The 20,825-nt window shown below is 39.3% G+C and overlaps 2 protein-coding genes and 4 non-coding genes across 6 annotated transcripts; 3 read left to right on the plus strand and 3 right to left on the minus strand.

The window, feature by feature from the left end:
* Window positions 1-120: 120 nt before the first annotated feature.
* On the minus strand, window positions 121-6,234 carry LOC109633780 (leukocyte surface antigen CD53-like). Its single transcript, XM_020093849.2, has 8 exons — window positions 5,906-6,234; window positions 5,213-5,298; window positions 4,255-4,443; window positions 3,588-3,662; window positions 2,577-2,684; window positions 2,362-2,466; window positions 2,189-2,272; window positions 121-1,017 (listed from the first exon to the last, which is right to left on the minus strand). The coding sequence occupies exons 2-8, from the start codon at window positions 5,273-5,275 to the stop codon at window positions 946-948; spliced, it is 696 nt and encodes a 231-aa protein (XP_019949408.2). The 5' UTR covers window positions 5,276-5,298; window positions 5,906-6,234; the 3' UTR covers window positions 121-945.
* Window positions 6,235-11,284: 5,050 nt separating this feature from the next.
* On the minus strand, window positions 11,285-16,003 carry LOC109633716 (radial spoke head protein 4 homolog A-like). Its single transcript, XM_020093742.2, has 8 exons — window positions 15,849-16,003; window positions 15,458-15,620; window positions 14,426-14,648; window positions 13,681-13,959; window positions 12,845-13,288; window positions 12,611-12,752; window positions 11,983-12,100; window positions 11,285-11,883 (listed from the first exon to the last, which is right to left on the minus strand). The coding sequence occupies exons 2-8, from the start codon at window positions 15,556-15,558 to the stop codon at window positions 11,664-11,666; spliced, it is 1,527 nt and encodes a 508-aa protein (XP_019949301.2). The 5' UTR covers window positions 15,559-15,620; window positions 15,849-16,003; the 3' UTR covers window positions 11,285-11,663.
* Window positions 16,004-17,592: 1,589 nt separating this feature from the next.
* Window positions 17,593-17,666, plus strand: trnai-aau (transfer RNA isoleucine (anticodon AAU)). The gene has a single exon. It is a non-coding gene; the product is annotated as a tRNA-Ile (tRNA).
* Window positions 17,667-18,100: 434 nt separating this feature from the next.
* trnar-ucg (transfer RNA arginine (anticodon UCG)) lies at window positions 18,101-18,173 on the minus strand. The gene has a single exon. It is a non-coding gene; the product is annotated as a tRNA-Arg (tRNA).
* A 686-nt stretch (window positions 18,174-18,859) lies between these two features.
* trnai-aau (transfer RNA isoleucine (anticodon AAU)) lies at window positions 18,860-18,933 on the plus strand. The gene has a single exon. It is a non-coding gene; the product is annotated as a tRNA-Ile (tRNA).
* Window positions 18,934-20,082: 1,149 nt separating this feature from the next.
* trnai-aau (transfer RNA isoleucine (anticodon AAU)) lies at window positions 20,083-20,156 on the plus strand. Its single transcript has one exon. It is a non-coding gene; the product is annotated as a tRNA-Ile (tRNA).
* The last annotated feature ends 669 nt before the right edge of the window (window positions 20,157-20,825 follow it).

Consider the following 20,825-nt stretch of genomic DNA (forward strand, 5'->3'; position numbering starts at 1 on the left):
TGGTTGAACAGGATCAAAAGAGGAAGTGGTTAAATTGACAGCTTCACCACGGATCGGTGAACTGAGCTAAACAGGAAACGCTTATAAGAACATGTAGATGTGTCAAAATGGAGGATACAGTTTTTAATACTGTAAACAATATTTTATTGGTATTTTATAGTTTTTTTTAATTTTGTCAGTTAATGTTTGTGGAATAATGTGATATAGATTGTAATTATTAAAACATTATTCCTGATGAAATGTAATAAGTGTGGAGATGTTTGCACAGACACACATAGCATTTAACACAGCCTTATCTCATCAGATCATGTGATTTGGACGGCATCTGAAACATTTTTAGTTTTGCATGTACACGAGAAAGTCTGCGGAGTTAAAAATGGAACACAATGCAGCTCTCATCGCTGTGTTCAAAAATATTAAACATGATTCTGATCTCAGAAAGCTGTGAAAGACAAACCTGTACAATAAATAATTCTGAAATACAAAGGTAAAAGATTTGTTGTTTACAAGTGAATATAGTCTATAACATGTCATCAGCAGGTGTTACTGTGAGCAAGGACAATGTTCTACAGCTACACTGGAGATGCAGCCTCATGTCCTGTTTAACAATATTTTTTCAATTGAGCAAGATTTTAGCTAGTGAGTGCTGCTTGTGTTGCTGTAAAACATTTTTGAAAAAAAACAAATATTTTTACACAATGAGATTTAAATTGTAATTGATGATTAACTCGAACTCAACATAGAGACCTTTGTCATTTATGGTTAAAAATATTACTGTTTTTGTCGCCACGGAAAAGGGACAACATTTAATCAACAGTTATTTACATTTGCCAACAGTAGATTTGTGAATAATGAAGCAAAATGTTCAGCTCTCTTTGAACGGCCAAATAGTTTTCTGAGGGGGGCCTAATTTGGTCCATAGGCCACTGTTTGCCCTCCACTGGTCTATAACTTGTAGCCCAGTCCAGATCGACTGATGTGGCAGAAGAGCGTCATGGCGAAACACATCCCCAAAACCTGTCACAAACAAGAACAGACAAATACTGAACATGACATACACTTGTTACCTGATGTTTGGTTCTGCACACAACAGCTCTTAACGCTTTTAACTGATTTTTTAATTATTTCTTTGTTTGGTCGCAGAATAAACATTGTTATAGTTGTCCTGTATTTATCGACCACCATTAGTGTCCCAATAAGACATGGACCAAACTAAAAAGTCTTTTTATACATCAAATACATTTTTTGAAGATGACATCTGTCATTTTAAGTTGATCTCATCACACTGATGTATGTTCTAGTGCTCATGCTTCTGAAAGCTTGCTATAAAAAAGCAGTGAGACATGACTGACAGCTGAGATTGCATTGACTGGTCGTGTATTGACAAGACTTGGCCAACACAGCTCTGCCCCATGATCACTACTGTGCCGCAGTCCGGGATATTTTGGCTTCATTTTTGCGCAGTGGGATGTCCATGGTCATACAGTCCCCAGTGAGGTGGGTCTATCAGAGCTTTTTTTTACAGAGATGTGCTAATAACACTACTGTTTCCTCCACAAGTTCCTTTGTAGAAACTCAAAGCACAATTCATGTGCTTAGATGTTGAGTGGAGAAATGAACAACAACCTCTTGCCTAGCACTTTGGTGGTTACATTTAATAAAGGGTAAAGGCAGCAGGCACAAACAGACTCAACAAGCTCATTGGGAAAGCTAGCTCTGTCCTGGGAGTGGAACTTGAGTCTCTTACAACAACATGTATAATAGTGCAATATTACCACTCATGTGGAATAACACCATTCACATGCAATTTGTGTAACAATAGTTTTTTTGTTCATCGTCACATTAATTTATGTGCAATATTTTCAATATCCTGCAATATTTGATGTCATTACATTTCAATATAATGTGCAATATTTCAATTTCAATATAATTTGCAGTATGCCATATTACTTACTCCTTGATCAATTAATCCCATTTACCGCCACTGTGTCTAAGTATTCGTTACACATAGTTTTATTTCATTGACAATACATTTATATTTTTACTTGATTTAAATCTTCACTTGTATTTTAGACCTAATACTTTATTGTCTGTATTCTATTCTACTTTATATAGTTCTGTGCTGTAATCTTGTATTCTTAATAAAGACTCATCTTAAATACATCCATTACGTCCACCATCAGCTCACCTCAATAATGCAGAGGATGATGACAGAAATTCCAGTGAGAAGAAAGTTATCCTCAAACAAGATCCTCATTTTGTCCAAACAACCCTGCAAACAGAGAACATACATGTAAGATTAAACCCAGAGTCAAATGTGATAATATGACCTCTGGATATTAATCCTACTTCTGTGTTTACCTTTTCCTTGTAAGGAGGCTCGGCAATGTCACATTCTTGCTCGCAGCAAGATTTCGGCACCTTGTCTCCCCAGTCCGACACATTTTGGACTCCACAGCAGGTTAGCTGAAACAAACCATCCACAGAGAAGTAATAAAGATATTTAACACAAGACTGAGATCTCTATAGTTACTGTACTGAGTGGACTGTCATTATGTCTGCTCGGGCACACTCACCTCATTCTGAACCAGATCCCACTCATTCAGTACATCTGTTGAATTTCTAGTACCTTCTTTGGAATCTTTCAAACTCTTGTTGAGATCCTCTTTGATCATAGCAGCAATCTAACCAGTGAGGTGAGAGCTGCAGGTTATACAGTCGTCTAAACGTGATTTTTAATTCATTTTTAAACAAGTTAACATGTCCACCTTATACCTTCTATATGATAAAAGACATTTTAGCATGGCTTTGTATTTCCACCTTGAGGGCACGGTCACACATGCGGACTAAAAGGTCCAGTGTGTAAGATTTAGGTGAAAGGGATCTATTGTCAGAAATGTAATGTAGAATAATCCTCATGATGTTTTCACTAGTTTGTTTCATCTAAATTGTATGAATTGTAGTTTTCTTTACCCCAGAAAAGGTCCTTTATATTTAAATACTTTATATTTACATGGAGGGGACCCTCTCTACTGAGGCCACCATGTTTTTTACATTAGTCCAGACTGGACAAACTAAACACCTTTTGAGTTTTTATGACAACTGAAGCTACCACAGGTTCTTTTTCATGTTTGGAAGGAGAGGGTGAGGTGAGGGGTGTTCAGCTGCAACATGCAACTTCAACACTAGATATCACTAAATTCTACACACTGAACCTTTAAAGCAAATATTGTGGGTGAAAGTTCACAAAAGTTGAACTCCATGTGGAAGAGAATTTTTCATTCGCCCCCTCGCCCTCACTGAGTGTGAGTAAACAGGAGGCCAAGATTCACAACTGAAACATTTGTGTATGTGTGACCGGGCCAGGGTCATATTAGCATATACAGTAAATAAATCCCACTTATGAAATGAGGAAGGAAGGTGTGAAGTTATATTTAAGACATTTAGTCATGAGGGGATTTTTTCAGAGACAAACCTTGTGAACATGTAATTTTGAGGAACAAAGCAGAGTTTTAGGGGGTTTAATAAGCTTCTTCGTGGGACTTTAAGAACAACTCACAGTAAAACAACTGACGGATGCACCCTACCTGTCCCTCGAAAAAGAGTAGCACACATGCTGCAGTCAGCTCCACCAGCATCAGAAGGAACAGCAGCAGGAAATACTGTCAACAGGGTATATTTCAAACCCATTAGCATTTTTATTTGTCAATTTGACATTCCCAAATAATATATCCAGAAAATAAATGTTTATTGCAACTTGGGTCTAATTGTCTTGGTGGTACCCGTTGGTCTTATCTGTGATAATAATAATTTGCAACAGCATCATTGAGATCTGGGAACCTGATGACAAAAACATTCCACCACTTGATGCAGCCCTGCCAAATGTTTATAGTGCAATCTTGTTTTGGTTGCTGTTACTTCAATCGTTGCAGTGCTGTTTGGCTGAGCTATAGATCATCATCTTGTTTGTGTGTGTGTGTGTGTGTGTGTGTGTGTGTGTGTGTGTGTGTATGGTGTGTACAAATTAACTCAAAAATGCATGGAACTCTGAGAGGGCCTTACCCAAACCAAGGTGACTACCACTACACCACAAAGTGTAGCTATGTCAGATAAAATGTGTAACAACAACAAAGCTGCTTTAATAACTGAACATGACAAGTAAAAAAAAAAAACTAGAAGAGCTACACAATCACTTGAACTACTCATACTGGGGTGTTAAGTTTCTGTGTGTGTGTGTGTGTGTGTGTGTGTCACCATCAGGAGGAGACAGCGGTTCTCCTTCAGAGCACCCAGGAACCCCAGGAAGGACACGCACGTGATGACAATGCCACTGATCAGCAGTAAGTTGGCCATGTTGAGACTGGCCAGGCTGGGGAGGAGTGCGGCCATCCTGAAACTCACCATCATGAAAATGCCAAAGCCCAGAACCGCCACGCCGCACATCTGACCGCAAAACAACGTGCACCACAGGTTCCTCATTACATCGTCACAGAAACATCCATCTAACAGTGTTTTCACTGAGCAGCACCACTGCAACAACTAGGGCTTCAGTGCCTTGCTCATGGACACTCTGATCTGATGGTGGAGTGTAACACACTTACTCAAGTACTTCTTCATTTTATAACGGCGTGACATATTGTCGTTTTGACTCCATTACTTTGATTTAACATTCACAGAAGATATTAGAAGGAGAAGAACATATGATGAAAATGATCTACACTGCAGTGTATTTGATTTATCTCGACAGCTGCAACATAATATGCTTCTTACATATGAATGCATTAAAACAACCTAATCATAGAATGTATAGACAATAATATAACAATAACAAGCTCACCTGTGTCACTTGTTACTTTGGGTACATTTCACTAATACTTTTATTAAACTAAAGAATAGACATCCCTCCCCCACCTCTGATTTGTGTCAGTAGGCTCTGAACTGTGTGCACCACTATCACTTAAAGTGGCACAATCTGGACATTTAAACCATTTATCTATTCATTCAACCTCTTCTGCCACTTTGCTAACTCGTTTTCCGCTAACACGTGCTCAGATAAAACATGTAGATATCATTGGATTATCATTTCTATGTTACATGCTGAACTGGTATTTCCCCGTAGCACCTGGTCATCTTAAAAAAAATCCCCTGGTTGATAAAAAAAAAAAAATGGAAACTAACATGTAACATCTGTGAATGTGATGCAGATACGTACAAAACAAAGGAAGTTGGCGACACACATGGTGTATTTTAAAAACTTGAGACAGTGTTGAGACATGATGTTGCACCCTCTGACCAGACCTGCAGAACAAAACACGAACAGACAAAGCGAAAAACCTTTACTCTTTGTTTCTGTGTGTGTGTGTGTGTGTGTGTGTGTGTGTGTGTGTGTGTGTGTGTGTGTGTGTGTGTGTGTGTGTGTGTTGACCAAACGTCATGTTCCCACTGTATGTAGAAATGAGGCTGACACATCTCACTTCCTGTGTTCCCTCACAGTTTATAGGAAATAAGTACATTTCTCTATTTATTAACAACATCATAAACAAACTGTTGTTGGGAAGTTGCTGATGACATCACTGACATCACGGTCTTCTGTGGCAATAACAGAACTTCCTCAAAAATAGAATGAGTATGTCTGGCTAACTAATCACAAAGGATTAAGATGTTAATTAAATCCAAAAACATCTGATTTTTACTATTTACAACTGATCTTTCACAACTATACATTTTTTTTAAACTTGCTATCGATACTAATATATATAATATCAACTACTTGAAATTAAAGAACAATCTACTAGCTGCTTATAACACTTCTGATGTATTTATAACACTTCTGATGTTCTAAAAGTTGTCATTCAAACATTAAGGGGTGACAAATAAAGGAGAAGAAATAAAGTTAAGGTCTTACCTGTTTAGAAGAATAGTCTGTATCTGAATAGTCTGTCCGCGTTCTGACGGTTTCACAAACTTTGCTGCTGCTGCTGCTGCTGCTGTTCACACTTCCCCTTCTCACAGTGCAGCCCCTTATGGGACTTTCAGCAGCGCCTCTCACTTCCTTTTTGTCAACATTAACTACATGGAAAATGTATGACTGACAACAAGCAGTGGGGGGGTGGCCAAAAATAACAGCCCCATCATCAGAAGGCGCTGCTTATATTTAGACAAGATGTATGTTGAGAGTAAAAGCTTCACTAAAAGTGGCAGACATGGTCAGAAGCTGTGGTGTTTGTATAACTTAATGTAGTTCTAAAAATGTATCAAACTTAAAGTCACCTAGTTTCACATTCCTGTAGCACGTGCAAGGCAAGTGTTGTGAAGCCAAAAGTTGTGTACAATGTCTTCCATGACAGCTCAGAACAAGTGGGATTCTAGTTTTAACCACAAAGGTCAATTGTTGGGTTTTTTTTTCAGCATCTGTGTACAAAGTAACTCAGAAACTCATGGACTCTCATGAACTATTTCACCAAGCTTGCTGGAAATATTACATGGGATTGAACACATGTCCAGTTAGAGCACCAAGGTAATGTGTTCAGCCCCATATTCAGGAGGGGATGTACGCCAAATCCAGCTTTTAAATCTTACTGGAAGTTACCCCTCCCCTTAATCTTCTGATCTGAAGTCAGATGCCTCCAGTGCGTGTGCCTGGGCGTGAAGCTGCAGTCGGTTTGTATCGAGCTGGAGTTTCTGTTTCCTCCTCCTCTGTGAGCTGCTCTCACTGTAACTAATAAACTGTCATCACTAGTTATCAGGACCTGATCGGTACATGAAGAAACTCAGTCAGGACTCAGTGATAAAATGACCGGAGCGACACGCAGACATGATCAGACACCATGGATTAATAACTCAACACATGATCGTGTGTTTGTTACTAAATCATCTCAATAAAAGATGAACCATGAACTCGTTGTTTTTAAGTGTGAACTTACACATCACTGCAAACTGCTGCTACTGCACAACAGGAGTAGAACTGGATCATCGCTCTCCTGTGACTAATCCTGCATGAGACTGAGATCAGGACCACCCTTACTCATTTGCATATGACTCAGAAATACAGAAATAAATAAATGTGGAAATAACTAAATGTGGAAATAAAATTAAGACATTTATTTATTTATTTCCACATTTATTTATGCATTTATTTATTCAATTCCGATTTTATTTATACATTTATTTATTCATTTCGACTTTTATTTATACATTTATTTATTCATTTCCACATTTATTTATACATTTATTTATTCATTTCCATATGTATTTATTCATTTCCACATTTATTTGTACATTTATTTATTTATTTATACTTCTCATTTCTGGTCCTCCATAATTGAGATGCTAGTTTCAACCACAAAGGGCCTTGAACCCCTAAGATGTGGAATAGAAAAGCCATTTCACACACTCAGGTTTGTCTTGGTCAATTATTTTAAGTGAGTCTACAAAGTAACTCAAATAAGTACAGACACATTTTTACCAACCTTGCTGGGAATTTCACATGGGATAAAGGACATGACCGGTTAGAGCACCTAGGTAAAATTTCAACACCATACTGGAAGAATTGTACACAACATCTATCATTTCAGTTATTACTGGCAGCACTACAGCATTGATATTTGAGTAAATGTAGTGCTATTCAACCACATAGGAACTCAAACCCTTAAACTTCTGATCCAAAGTCAGACTCCTTGAGCTAGTTCATCTAAACTCAAGGTCAATCAATCATTCGAAATTATTAAAATAGTCCATATTCACAAATCACAGTTAATCTCATAGGGTTTAACAAGGTGACACATCCGGTGCCCTAAGGTACATGTGACCACTTTGTTTCAGCTCATTCTTCTCTACTGACACCGAACTTAAAAGGTGGCTCCATCATACTGCACTTCCACTTTTATTTACCCTGTGCAAAATGAACAACGGGGGGGTTGTTGTAGTTTGAGAGAGATTGAACAAAGTACACTGAAGTTACAGCAATTTTGTTTGTCATGGTGAATCGAAATTTAACTTCACGCCACTAACATGGCGTTCGAAAAAAAAACTTCTGCCCTTCTGACAAAGTTTGACATGGTTGCATTCAATGGATGAGGAGGAGTACAAAGACATTTCCTGTTGCCTCAAGGGGGTGCTGCGATTTTAAGTCATGATTTCTGTGTAGATGTCATCAGGTCAGGACTGTTGTCTTACATGTCCAGTTTGGAGTAGATTGGACCGTGGAAGGAGGAGATACAACAACCTCGTGTTTTGATGTCATGTAATGAATATTTGATGCCATGTCACGGTCACGCCGTGTGACAAAAACTCAAACTTCTCACAATTTCAATCTTGACAATCTCCATGTCATTAGGATGACACTCACTGATTTTGCAGTTGATCTGATGAAAGCTCTAGGAAGAGTACAATTTTGTATTACATGTGAAGACGCCAAAACTCAAGCCAAATTTCATTTTCAAACCAAAATGGCTGACTCCCTGTTGTGTCGCTAAGTGTGTCAAGAGGATTTTATGTGCGTCTGCCAATCATACACGTGTGCCAATTTTCAGGTAAAAATAAAGGGCTGGGAAGACCCCTGTTGATTTTTGTAGGGGGGCGCTATTGAGACATTTTTGGACGCATGTTCCTGAGCATATTAAAAAGCGTACATTTTCCCCAGACCTGACGTCCCCGCAAATTTTGGTGAGTTTTTGAGTATGATGAATTTCCCAAAAAAGCAATTCATTTCTAAAAAGAAGAAGAAGAACACTGTACATATCCATTTTGAGGCAGATTGGAGCATGTGCAGTGGCATTACAGCCACATCCTGTTGGTGTTCGTGGTGGCAATTTTCAATTCAATTCAATTTTATTTATATAGCGCCAATTCATAATTTACATTATCTCAAGGCACTTTACATTTAAAGGTCAAGACCTTAAAACAATATTAACGTAGAGAAACCCAACAGTTCCCACAATGAGCAAGCACAGGCGACTGTGGAGAGGAAAAACTCCCTCATTAACAGGGAGAAACCTCTGGCAGAACCAGGCTCAATGTGGGCGGTCATCTGCCTCGACCGGTTGGGGTGAGGAAAGAAAAGGAAGGGGGGAGGAAAGGAGAGATGGGTGGAAAGCTGGGGAGAGAAGAGAGAGATGAGGTGGAGAGAGAGAGACCGGGAACAATTGGGCACCATCAGTATCAGGGCTGACTATAACAATAACAATGTATAGATCTACAACATGACTAGATATATTAATGAATTGCTGAGTTCTTGTAATAAATGCAGACAATGGTGATGGTGGTCGTTGTGGTCCTGTAGTCCCGGTGCCGGAGTTATCTGAAACGAGATAGAGAGAAGAGCCAGAGGGACTATGGGAGGACAAAGTGACACTTTGACATGATGACATGTTAAAACTAATAAATAAATAAATAAACAGGTGTGGGGGGGCAGAGAGACAGAGGGAAGTGATGAAGTGCTCAGTGCATGATGGGAGTTCCCCCAGCAGTCTAAACCTATAGCAGCACAACTAAGGGATGGTTAAGGACTCACCTGATCCAGAACTAACTATAGGCTTTGTCAAAGAGGAAGGTTTTTAATTTTACTTTAAATGCTGAGACAGTGTCTACCTCCCGAACCCAGAGTGGGAGCTGGTTCCACAGGAGAGGAGCCTGGTAGCTAAATGTTCTACCTCCTGTTCTACTCTTACTGACTCTTGGAACCACAAGAGAGCCTGTGTGTTGGGAACGAGTTTCTGTGAAACAAGCACAAAGTCTAACACTTCTTTCTGTAAGTTTAATTCAGCCTCTGCAGATGGACTCACAGTACACATCACCTGAATGATACCCTTTTAGATTAACCATTTGGTCAACCATTTGGTCAGTCCTCCACATACATGTCTGCTCATGCAATTATACATACACAAAAGACAGATTTCCAATACATGTTCCATCGAAATGCGCGCCATCGCCATTCAAAGTAGAGGCTTAAGTTTCACAATATCACTTCATCAACGTCTCAAGGCTTCCCTGACCAGGTTCTCCTGACCAGATTTCACATAATTTTGGTGAACAGGCTAGCTGCAGGACACCAGCATGTAAAACATGACATTTCCTGTTTCAGGTAGAGGATGCTATGACTGTTATTGAATATTATCATATGAAGCTGTTGAGGGCGAGACCTTTTTTGTACATATGTGGTTTAAGGCAGATTGGACAATATACATGGAGGTTATGAGCACTTATTGTTTTCTGGCAAATCATCAAAATTCGCCGCCACGCCACAGCTATGCCCCATGACGGAAATTCACAGTTTATATAACGTATAATCAGAAAGTTGCTGACATGACACAAACCAAATAGGATTTATTTTCTATTGTTTTGTTTCTTTTAAAAATAAAAAACCAAAAAAACAGTAAAGCAATAAATGAAAATGAATGTAACAATGCTATTTCAATTTAAATATAATGCAGCATTCTAAAAAATATATATTTTAATATTTGATAACCCTACACAGTGGTGGTGGTGGTTTAAAGCTAATGCTAGCTAGCCACCTTTTACTACCCATTTTTAGTTTTATCGGTGAAGATTAAAAATTCATGAACCGTTACGTTGGGATGGGGTAGCTGGCTAGCTTCTGCGTGAATTCATATGAATTGTTATCAGTAGTGCTGATCAGGGGCACTGCTAAAACTGTTGCCCCCCCCCAAAATAAAAAAAATAAAATAAACCTCCACAGCTCTGGTCAAGGTGGTAAATGACACTGCATTCATCCCTGGCCACAGAGGTGAAAAAATGTTGGCAAAAATAAGATATCTTTGAGTATGTTTTAAGTGCCCTTCTTGTAAACAAACTAAGTTTCTACATCCATTGTTTCTCTCTGTACCTAAATTGCAGTATTAAACAAATCTGTTGAATGCCTTTTCTTCTTCATGAAACATAATTTGTCTGAAGGTTTGGAAACTCATTTCAGCAGAATTCTCCTGCACTGCCTTTGTTGCAACATTGTGTTTCTTGGTGAACTGCCACCACATTTAGATCAGTGGAACGGTGTGAAAACCATTGTGTGTCACTGCCATTGTGTATCACCCCATGTATGTTTTTAGGCAAGAGCATTTTAGGGACCAGTCAGATTTGTCAGAATGAAGGTGTTCAGGTGAACTGCAGAAACAAGTAAGATAACAAAAAGTGTAATCTCCAAAGACTCAAACAAGGCTAAACTGAAAAAAGCATAGAAACAGTAAAAACAGGAAATCTCTATCTCGTCATGACACAATGTAAAAACATTGTTTCGTAAAGCTATGAGTTTTCAAGACACCCAAACTGATTTACTGGCCAAATGAAACCTGAAAGGTCAAACTTTATTTTTTTTAAATGCAAGACTGTGTGGAGGTGAAGGGGCTGAGAGAGCACATTCACCTGCACCACAGAGGATCAGTCAGCACAGGTGAGAGCTGTTAGCTGATTGATCCTCATGCTTGAAAAGGAGGCAGCAGAGCTGCCTCTGGACAGACACACACTGGGGAAGAGACTGGGTGAAGCTAAAGGTCCAGCAGAAAGTGCTGGACCCTTTAAGTTCCATGTTTTGTCAGTTCTGTTGGCATGCAATAAAAAGATGTTGCTGAGCATGCAATGGTTGGACTGGTTTGTCTCTGACTGTCGTGGTGGGAACCCCTTGGCATGGTCAACTGCCACAGACTGTTTTCTCAGTCATCATCTTCATCTGTCTCCTCCAACTCCTCCCGAAGAGCTTGCTGCTCTTCCAAAGCTTCTCTCAGTTCCTCTTCCTCCTTCGGTGTTGGGTCCAGTGCCTCCTTGATTTCTGAACCGCTTGGATATTCTCTCTGTGGTTGTGGAGGGGCAGGTGGGCTGTACCCTTCCCCGACATACTTCAGACCCCATCCAATATATATGTTGTCAAACTTCCTAAATTAAGAGACAGCAGATGGTTGTTTGTAAATTACAATATTGCTTTCAGTATGCTGAGAGAAAACAGAGTCGGAATATCCTGATCTTTTCACTTACTTTCCACAAGCATATGCAATTGCCCCCGGCCAGAGGTTAGAACGCAGCACTGCTATTGCATACTGGGAGATGAGAGTGGAAGACAACCTGGAGCTCCAGGGAGGGGTGTTGAACATTTCTGAGACAAGATAAAGTTGGTGTTTGGTTCATTGTGGAAAACAAGCTCTAAACACAAGTTTATGACATTTGCATGTTTTGCACAGCATGATAATCTAAAGTAGTCCCCCATGAGTAGGGTATTTACCAGGTATTTACTGATGTATTTTATTTCGTAGAATTACAACATGAACGTCACTTGAGCTTGTGTTAACCCTGACCTTATTTCAGACATCTAAACAAAAACCTTTGACTTTGGAGCAGTTTATGGTAAAGTTTGTTACAGGAACAAAAGGCACTTATTTTGATTGGGCAGTAACACTGTACTGTTTTTACGTTAATGGGCTGAAAATGTAGTGACAATTGCCTGAAAGCACTATATCAACCGTATCTTTGATTGGGTCCTGTCAGCTGGACAGTCAGAGGACACTTATCACAAAGTGTGGCTCGGGATTTGCAATGTATTTTCAAGTATTTCAAAAATGAACCCCTTCCTAGTTTAGCAGAACAATGTTGAAAGACAAAGACTGACCTTCATCTTGGGAAAGGGGAGTGAGCAGAGGCGGCCCAAATTCTGCCTCAGGCTCATCAGGCTCCTCTTCTGTCTCCTCAGTCTCTCCTTCCTCAATTGAGTCCTTTGGTTCCACAGCCATGTTCATCCAAGTACAACGGCCCTAAAACAGTTCACATTCTCATGTTAAATAAGCATACAACAGCTGAGAGAATGGAACCTACTTTCCAGAACTTGCTTTGATCAGACTTGTACCTGCGGCAGGATGTGCTGAATATGATGCACCCAGTTGGACAGAGCCATCTCAGCAGCTAGAATGCTCTCAAAATCAGGATTCACTTTATAGCTGTTTTGTGGTTCCTCATCTTCCTCATCACTTTCTTCCTCCACAGTCTGGAAGAAGCCCTGGGGGCTGATCTGTGTGCCAGCAGAGATCCGAGCAATCTGTGCTCTCAGGTAGTTGGCTTCATTCCCAGGAAAAGGTGGGTAGCTGTTAATTGGTGCGTCCAGCTTCCCACTGAAGAATTTACGGATCTGGCGAGCAACAACGATCTGGGCAGGACTAACTGAAGGCAGCTTTACCCAAGGAAGACCAGGCTCTTTACACACATAGTAAACAAACTTGTTAGCGCCTGTTCCTATGGGCTCCTTTGGCACCACTGGTGGGGGTTTATACGTCGACTTAGGAAGAGAATCCATCTGAAAATAAAACCATTAAAAAAAACAGAAAGATTAATATAATTTCTTTATCTTCAAAATATTTTTTTGTGTGAAAATCTGTGTAAAGATACAAAGCAGAAAACGTTCTGTATGAGTAAAACTCAAAATACCCACACTGTGTTTGATGCTTGGGGAACAAGTATGAAATTGAACCCTCTCTTTATACCTGATTCTGACTGGACAATGACATTCTAGCAATCAATAAATGTTTTAGGTCAGAAAACAGACAGGCCTCTGACTAAAATATGAACAAATATATATTATTATAATATTATAAGGTCCTCGTCCTCTCTGTAGCTGCAGCAGATACTCTAAGATAATTATTCATATTAATATTAATTTTGTGGCACATTGATTGGCTAATTCCTCACCTCATTCTGGTCATACTCCTGAGTCTCTGCCTCTCTCTCCTCTTCCTTAGAGATCTGCTCTTCCTCCTCCTCCTCCTCTCTGCACTCGGTTTCAGCAACAATATAGTTGCTCTCTCTTCCCAGAATCTTCCCCCACAGTCGGCAGCGCAGGAGCTCCTGTGACTTAACAAGCTGCTTGAGTGCGAGAAAAATCATTTGCATCTCATCTCTGCAGAGACCCGATCCAACCTGCTCCAGGTAGAAGCCGATCTCATTCAAATTAGGAAGAGGTGATTCCTCCTGGTGAAGACAAATAACCACTGTCACAGTGTGAATATTCAGCTTCATATATATATATAAGTTATATTAACAAAATATTCTTCTCATATACTTTTAGGTGCAAATGCAAGTAGGCAACATTATACTGGTCATTTTTCCATGTGACAGGTTTTTGGGATTCAAGTCAGTTTTTAGTTTTCTTTATCAAAATAAAGAAATTTTCTATATATATGTTAGATAAACAAATATAAATATTTTATATTATATTTTCTTCAAACTGAAGCAGCTATAATCTGCTTGGTGGAGGAAATTAATGGCTACAAGATATGTAAATCTTTTGGTGTCAAGTTTCTGCCACCTGCCACCTATGAAAGTATGTAAGGTGGTGTCATTGTAAGTCTAACAAATAATGACAAATTTAATTAAATACCATTTCACCTTCAAACCACTAAGACAAAAGGACAATTTAGTTGTAACTAGCCAATACCAGCTCATCCTCTTGCTCAGTGTCCTCCGGCTGATCAAAAAGATTAAGTTGCTGTTCAGCCAGCAGCTCAGCATCTGTAGTCTGTGGAAGGTCTCGCAGGGTGCTTTGCTTGTCTTCAAACAAAGCCCGCTTCACGTCACGACTCCTATCCTCGATCACGTCCACCACATCGTGTGGCTGTTCATCCATCACCTTTATTAGTACCTGGGTCAGGTGGTCATAGCTGGAACATAAAAGAACAACACCAATTCTAGAGCATTAGATCATCCATTGGTCATTAAAGAGAATAAGCGCACAGAAATTATATTCTCACATATAATTGATCATTTACCGTTGTACAAAATATAGACATTTTCCTCAGAGAGTGGTATTCTGTATGTTTACTGTATTTACATGACTCTCTCTCCCAGTGTTTGTTGTAAAACTGAGTAAACGGTTTTAAAAACAGTTATAATCAACTATACAAAAATATTTGCATTCATAGCTGTAGCTCAGCTAGTGCACAGGTTATCACTCATTTCCATTTCCAGTTCAGTGAGAGTGTTGCTTCATTCTGATGTCACTGTGCAAAATCAGTGGATCTGAGTTACTGCTGACAACCACCACTCTCTGTGCAGCAGGTTTCCTGGTTTATCAGGACACCTCTGCTGAAAGAAACATTCAACACTGCAGTACAACTAAGTAACTTGGTTAATTGACAAGTCAATCAATAGAAAATAATCTCTTGAAAACAAGCTAAATGTTTACATTGTTTAAGCAACACATACAGTATTTGCTGTTGTTTCTCAGATGTGAGGATCTCTGTTGTCAATGCTGAACACAGTTATCCAGATTACTGTAGAGGAGGGGGTAACCCTGCCTCGTGCAATTTGAATTATATAGTTGGCAGTTGTTCAGGTATTGAGATACATGTTTTTTGGAGCCACAACTTCTACAGTGTTTTGAATATTGCTAATGGGCTAGTACAGATGTTCACATGAAGTTCACAAATTCTAGCAAACATGAGCTAACACCAGGACACACGATACTTACAGGTTCAGGCCGCTCTTCGTGCTCTGTTTCAACATGATAGTCTTCAACATGGCAGCTGCCTGCAGCGTGTGCTCTCTGCTGCTGTTCTGCTTTCTCTCCATCTTTCACTCACTGCGTTTCTTTCACTTGTTTCTGGAACTATTTCTTGTGATGACCACGAACGCTGGAAAACAGCCAGACAAGTCAAACTTCACTGGTTGCTATAGCTAATATGGGGATGATTTAGACGAACTGGAATGATCACAATTGAGGCTATTATGATTTATATACTATATTATATATATATTTAATATTATTTATTTATATTTTATTTTTTTTGCCATGACCCCTATGACTCTGCTTTATTTTTGACCAGTTCTGAATGTTTAAAATCCACTTCTTTTTGAAATACCTTTTCCTCTTGCCAAATTGCCAATCCAGATGATATTTGACAGATTTGGATGAATCTCAGTTTATTGGCAGTTTGGTTTAATAGCAGGCTCACTGAGTCCTTTAAACCCTCTGAAATACCCTTTATGTCCTTTGTTCCCGTGATTTGTTCTTTAGATGTTAATAATTGCCATCGATGTCTTTGATGTCTCTAATGTATAAGCCACACCCTAACCATTAATTGGATGGGCTCAGTAATATATTTAATTAAGTCTCTGTAATATAAGAAAAAGAAGAAACTTATATCTGCTGAGGAAAACAGTGAGATGAAAGATCAGGAAGAAAAACATAAGAAAACCCTGGGTACTGCAGAGATGTTAGCCTCTCAAAAGCAGAACATGTGCCAACCCTGGAAACCCAGTTTCGTCCTGCATGATGACTCCAACAGCTAAAGACCTTCTATGTAGAAACCCAATAACTCCCAGCAAACTCTTTGGTGACTGTGGAGAGAAAAAAAGCTAATTTTTGTGTATTTTCAGTAGTTAAAAGTTGCTGTCAACACACATAAATAGGTAGATAAAATGTTAAAAGACTGCGTATTTCATCCTAGGAAATGGACCCAACCACTTTTTTCAGTCATCACCAAAAACAGTAAAACATCAAAATAAAAAGAATGAAATAAATGTCACTATTTGGTGCTGCCTTCAGATGCTGTCATTTGATGACAATAATATAATTCTTATCATCATAGTTATCTCTCTAATGGAAAGAAATATTAGTGTTATTATTATTATATCATGGCTTCCTATTCTGACTTGTTATTTAAAACTTGGAAAAATGATCAACACACTTTTCTAATTGCCCCCAAGACAAATATTCACTCTTTATCTTAAAACATTATCAATATTTTCTCCTTTCCTTCATGATTTTGCTTCTGTGATTCTCAAAATTTGATTTTTTAAGTAAAAAAAATTTATTCGTGTTTTTGAAAAAATGTTCAGTGTTCCTGAAATCTGTCCTTCGTGATTTGTTTTACCAACATCCAACTTCAATGTAATTGCAATTTGCAATGTTTAGTACTTCAGTATTATGACAAAATGGAAATCTATTTTGGATTTTAAAAAACTGTTACTCAGAATACATACCTAATGCAGAATATTAAATTAAAAAATGTTTTTCTTTGCTTGTGTGGTGCTGTGAAAACTTTGTTGCAGCTAATTCTTCTCTACTAACACCCATTTGGAAGGTGGTGGCCCCCCTCCCCACCAGTTAGTGGGTCATTGGGGTTCTCTGAGCCAAGGTGTGAATAGCTGTGGAGACCTGTAATTTGGAGACCCACCCTGATATCATTTGAGCCATTAGGGTCACTGGTTAGTGTCTTGGTGTGGAGTATATCAAATCGCATGGAGAGATGGTTACCAAACTCGGTGGGGATAGTACATACAATTGAATTTAGTGGGAAGATTAGTTGGGATTGTATATCCAGCTGATTCACTTTTGAGCTAGTTCATCAAAACTCAAAGTCAATCAATCATTCGAATTTATTAAAATAGTCCATATTCACAAATCACAGTGAATCTCATTGGCATTATCAAGGTGTGACATCTGCTGCCCTAAGGTACATGTGACCACTTTGTTTCAGCTCATTCTTCTCTACTAACACCAAACCTGGAAGGTGGCTACATCATACTGCACTTCCACTGTTGGGCATCTTGTGCAAAATGAACACTGGGAACATAAATGGAGTTGATCTGCACACTTTACATGGCCGGTTAGCTCAGTTGGTCAGAGCGTGGTGCTAATAACGCCAAGGTCATGGGTTCAACCCCCATACTGGCCAATTGTTTGTAAGTGATACATCATTTTCTCTGAATTATAGAACATGGCAGAAAGATTGCTCCCTTAATGAAATATCCACCAGCATGATGTCACTTCTACCTGCAGTGTTTGTTCAGTGACTATTATGACCAAGTTTTGAACAATGTCTATCCTGACAGCCCAAATTAAAGCTCAGAACATTTTAGCTCCTAGTTTCAACCACAAAGGGTCTTGAAAACCTGGGATATGGAATAGGAAAGCCATTTCATACACTGTGATGTGTTTTAGTCTTGGGCAAGGAGAGACATTTTTACCAACCTTGCTGTGGGATTGAGGACACGGCTATTTAGAGCTCGCTGAAATCCCCAATGTGATGTGTACAAGCCACATTTGCAAGAGGTTTCCTTGAATTGTAGCATTCCCTAAACACTTACCTTGGTTAAATAGAGTGTTATTCAACCACGAAGGGACTCGAACCCTCAATCTTCTGATTCGAAGTCAGACGCCTTGTCCATTAGGCCACGTGGTCTTGTGCATCCAAACAAAGGTTCAGGTGAGATGTCGTAGAGAGCCATCGTTTGGTCGTTGAGGCAGAATAATTGGTTAAGAAGTTGACAACATGCACATTTTACTGATAGGTATGTCAAGACTTTGTTGCAGTTAATTCTTCTCTACTAACACCCATTTGGAAGGCGGTGGCCCCACTCCCCACCAGTTAGTGGGTCATTGGGGTTCTCTGAGTCAAGGTGTGAATAGCTGTGGAAACCTGTAATTTGTAGAGCCATCCTGATATTGTTTGAGCCATTAAGGTCACTGGTTGGTGTCTTGGTGTGGAGTTAATCAAAAAAACGCATGGAGAGACATTTAGCAAACTCTGTGGGAATAGTACTTATGATTGAATTCACTGGGAACATTACTTGGGATTGTATATCCAGTTGATTCACTTTTGAACTAGTTCATCTAAACTCAAGGTCAATCAATCATTCGAAATTATTAAAATAGTCCATATTCACAAATGACAGTTAATCTCATAGGGTTTAACAAGGTGACACATCCGGTGCCCTAAGGTACATGTGACCACTTTGTTTCAGCTCATTCTTCTCTACTGACACCGAACTTAAAAGGTGGCTCCATCATACTGCACTTCCACTTTTATTTACCCTGTGCAAAATGAACAACGGGAAAATACATTGAGTGGATCCTCTCCCTTCACATGGCCGGTTAGCTCAGTTGGTCAGAGCGTGGTGCTAATAACGCCAAGGTCATGGGTTCAACCCCCATACTGGCCAGTGTTTGTCAGAGATGTGATGCCATCATTTATAGAACAATGTCAACCATGACAGCTCAAATTAACACTCAGAACAATTGAGATGCTAGTTTCAACCACAAAGGGCCTTGAACCCCTAAGATATGGAATAGAAAAGCCATTTCACACACTCAGGTTTGTCTTTGTCAATTATTTTTTACTGTGTCTACAAAGTAACTCAAATAAGTACAGACACATTTTTACCAACCTTGCTGGGAATATCACATGGGATAAAGGACATGACCGGTTAGAGCACCTAGGTAAAATTTCAACACCTTACTGGAAGAATTGTACACATCTATCATTTCAGTTATTACTGGCAGCACTACAGCATTGATATTTGTGTAAATTTAGTGCTATTCAACCACATAGGGACTCAAACCCTTAAACATCTGATCCAAAGTCAGACACCTTGTCCATCAGGCCACATAGCTCTGATCTAAAGTGCAGCTGAGACATGGTAGTATAATCATCTGGTCATTGTGGCAGATTTATTTGTTGAGAAACTGACAACATGTACATTTTACTGTTCGCTTTGAAATACACTGCTCTTAGATATGTGATGACTTTGTTTCAGTTAATTCTTCTCTACTAACACCCACTTGGAAGGTAGTGGCCTTGCTCCCCACCAGTTAGTGGGTCATTGGGGTTCTCTGAGTCAAGGTGTGAATAGCTGTGGAAACCTGTAATTTGTAGAGCCATCCTGATATTGTTTGAGCCATTAAGGTCACTGGTTGGTGTCTTGGTGTGGAGTTAATCAAAAAAACGCATGGAGAGACGTTTAGCAAACTCTGTGGGAATAGTACTTATGATTGAATTCACTGGGAACATTACTTGGGATTGTATATCCAGTTGATTCACTTTTGAACTAGTTCATCTAAACTCAAGGTCAATCAATCATTCGAAATTATTAAAATAGTCCATATTCACAAATCACAGTTAATCTCATAGGGTTTAACAAGGTGACACATCCGGTGCCCTAAGGTACATGTGACCACTTTGTTTCAGCTCATTCTTCTCTACTGACACCGAACTTAAAAGGTGGCTCCATCATACTGCACTTCCACTTTTATTTACCCTGTGCAAAATGAACAACGGGAAAATACATTGAGTGGATCCTCTCCCTTCACATGGCCGGTTAGCTCAGTTGGTCAGAGCGTGGTGCTAATAACGCCAAGGTCATGGGTTCAACCCCCATACTGGCCAGTATTTTGTCAGAGATGCGATGCCATCATTTATAGAACAATGTCAACCATGACAGCTCAAATTAACACTCAGAACAATTGAGATGCTAGTTTCAACCACAAAGGGCCTTGAACCCCTAAGATATGGAATAGAAAAGCCATTTCACACACTCAGGTTTGTCTTTGTCAATTATTTTTTACTGTGTCTACAAAGTAACTCAAATAAGTACAAACACATTTTTACCAACCTTGCTGGGAATATCACATGGGATAAAGGACATGACCGGTTAGAGCACCTAGGTAAAATTTCAACACCTTACTGGAAGAATTGTACACATCTATCATTTCAGTTATTACTGGCAGCACTACAGCATTGATATTTGTGTAAATTTAGTGCTATTCAACCACATAGGGACTCAAACCCTTAAACATCTGATCCAAAGTCAGACACCTTGTCCATCAGGCCACATAGCTCTGATCTAAAGTGCAGCTGAGACATGGTAGTATAATCATCTGGTCATTGTGGCAGATTTATTTGTTGAGAAACTGACAACATGTACATTTTACTGTTCGCTTTGAAATACACTGCTCTTAGATATGTGATGACTTTGTTTCAGTTAATTCTTCTCTACTAACACCCACTTGGAAGGTAGTGGCCTTGCTCCCCACCAGTTAGTGGGTCATTGGGGTT

The sequence above is a fragment of the Paralichthys olivaceus genome, chromosome 4 (genome assembly GCF_024713975.1).
Source record: "Paralichthys olivaceus isolate ysfri-2021 chromosome 4, ASM2471397v2, whole genome shotgun sequence".
Classification (NCBI taxonomy): Eukaryota; Metazoa; Chordata; class Actinopteri; order Pleuronectiformes; family Paralichthyidae; genus Paralichthys; species Paralichthys olivaceus.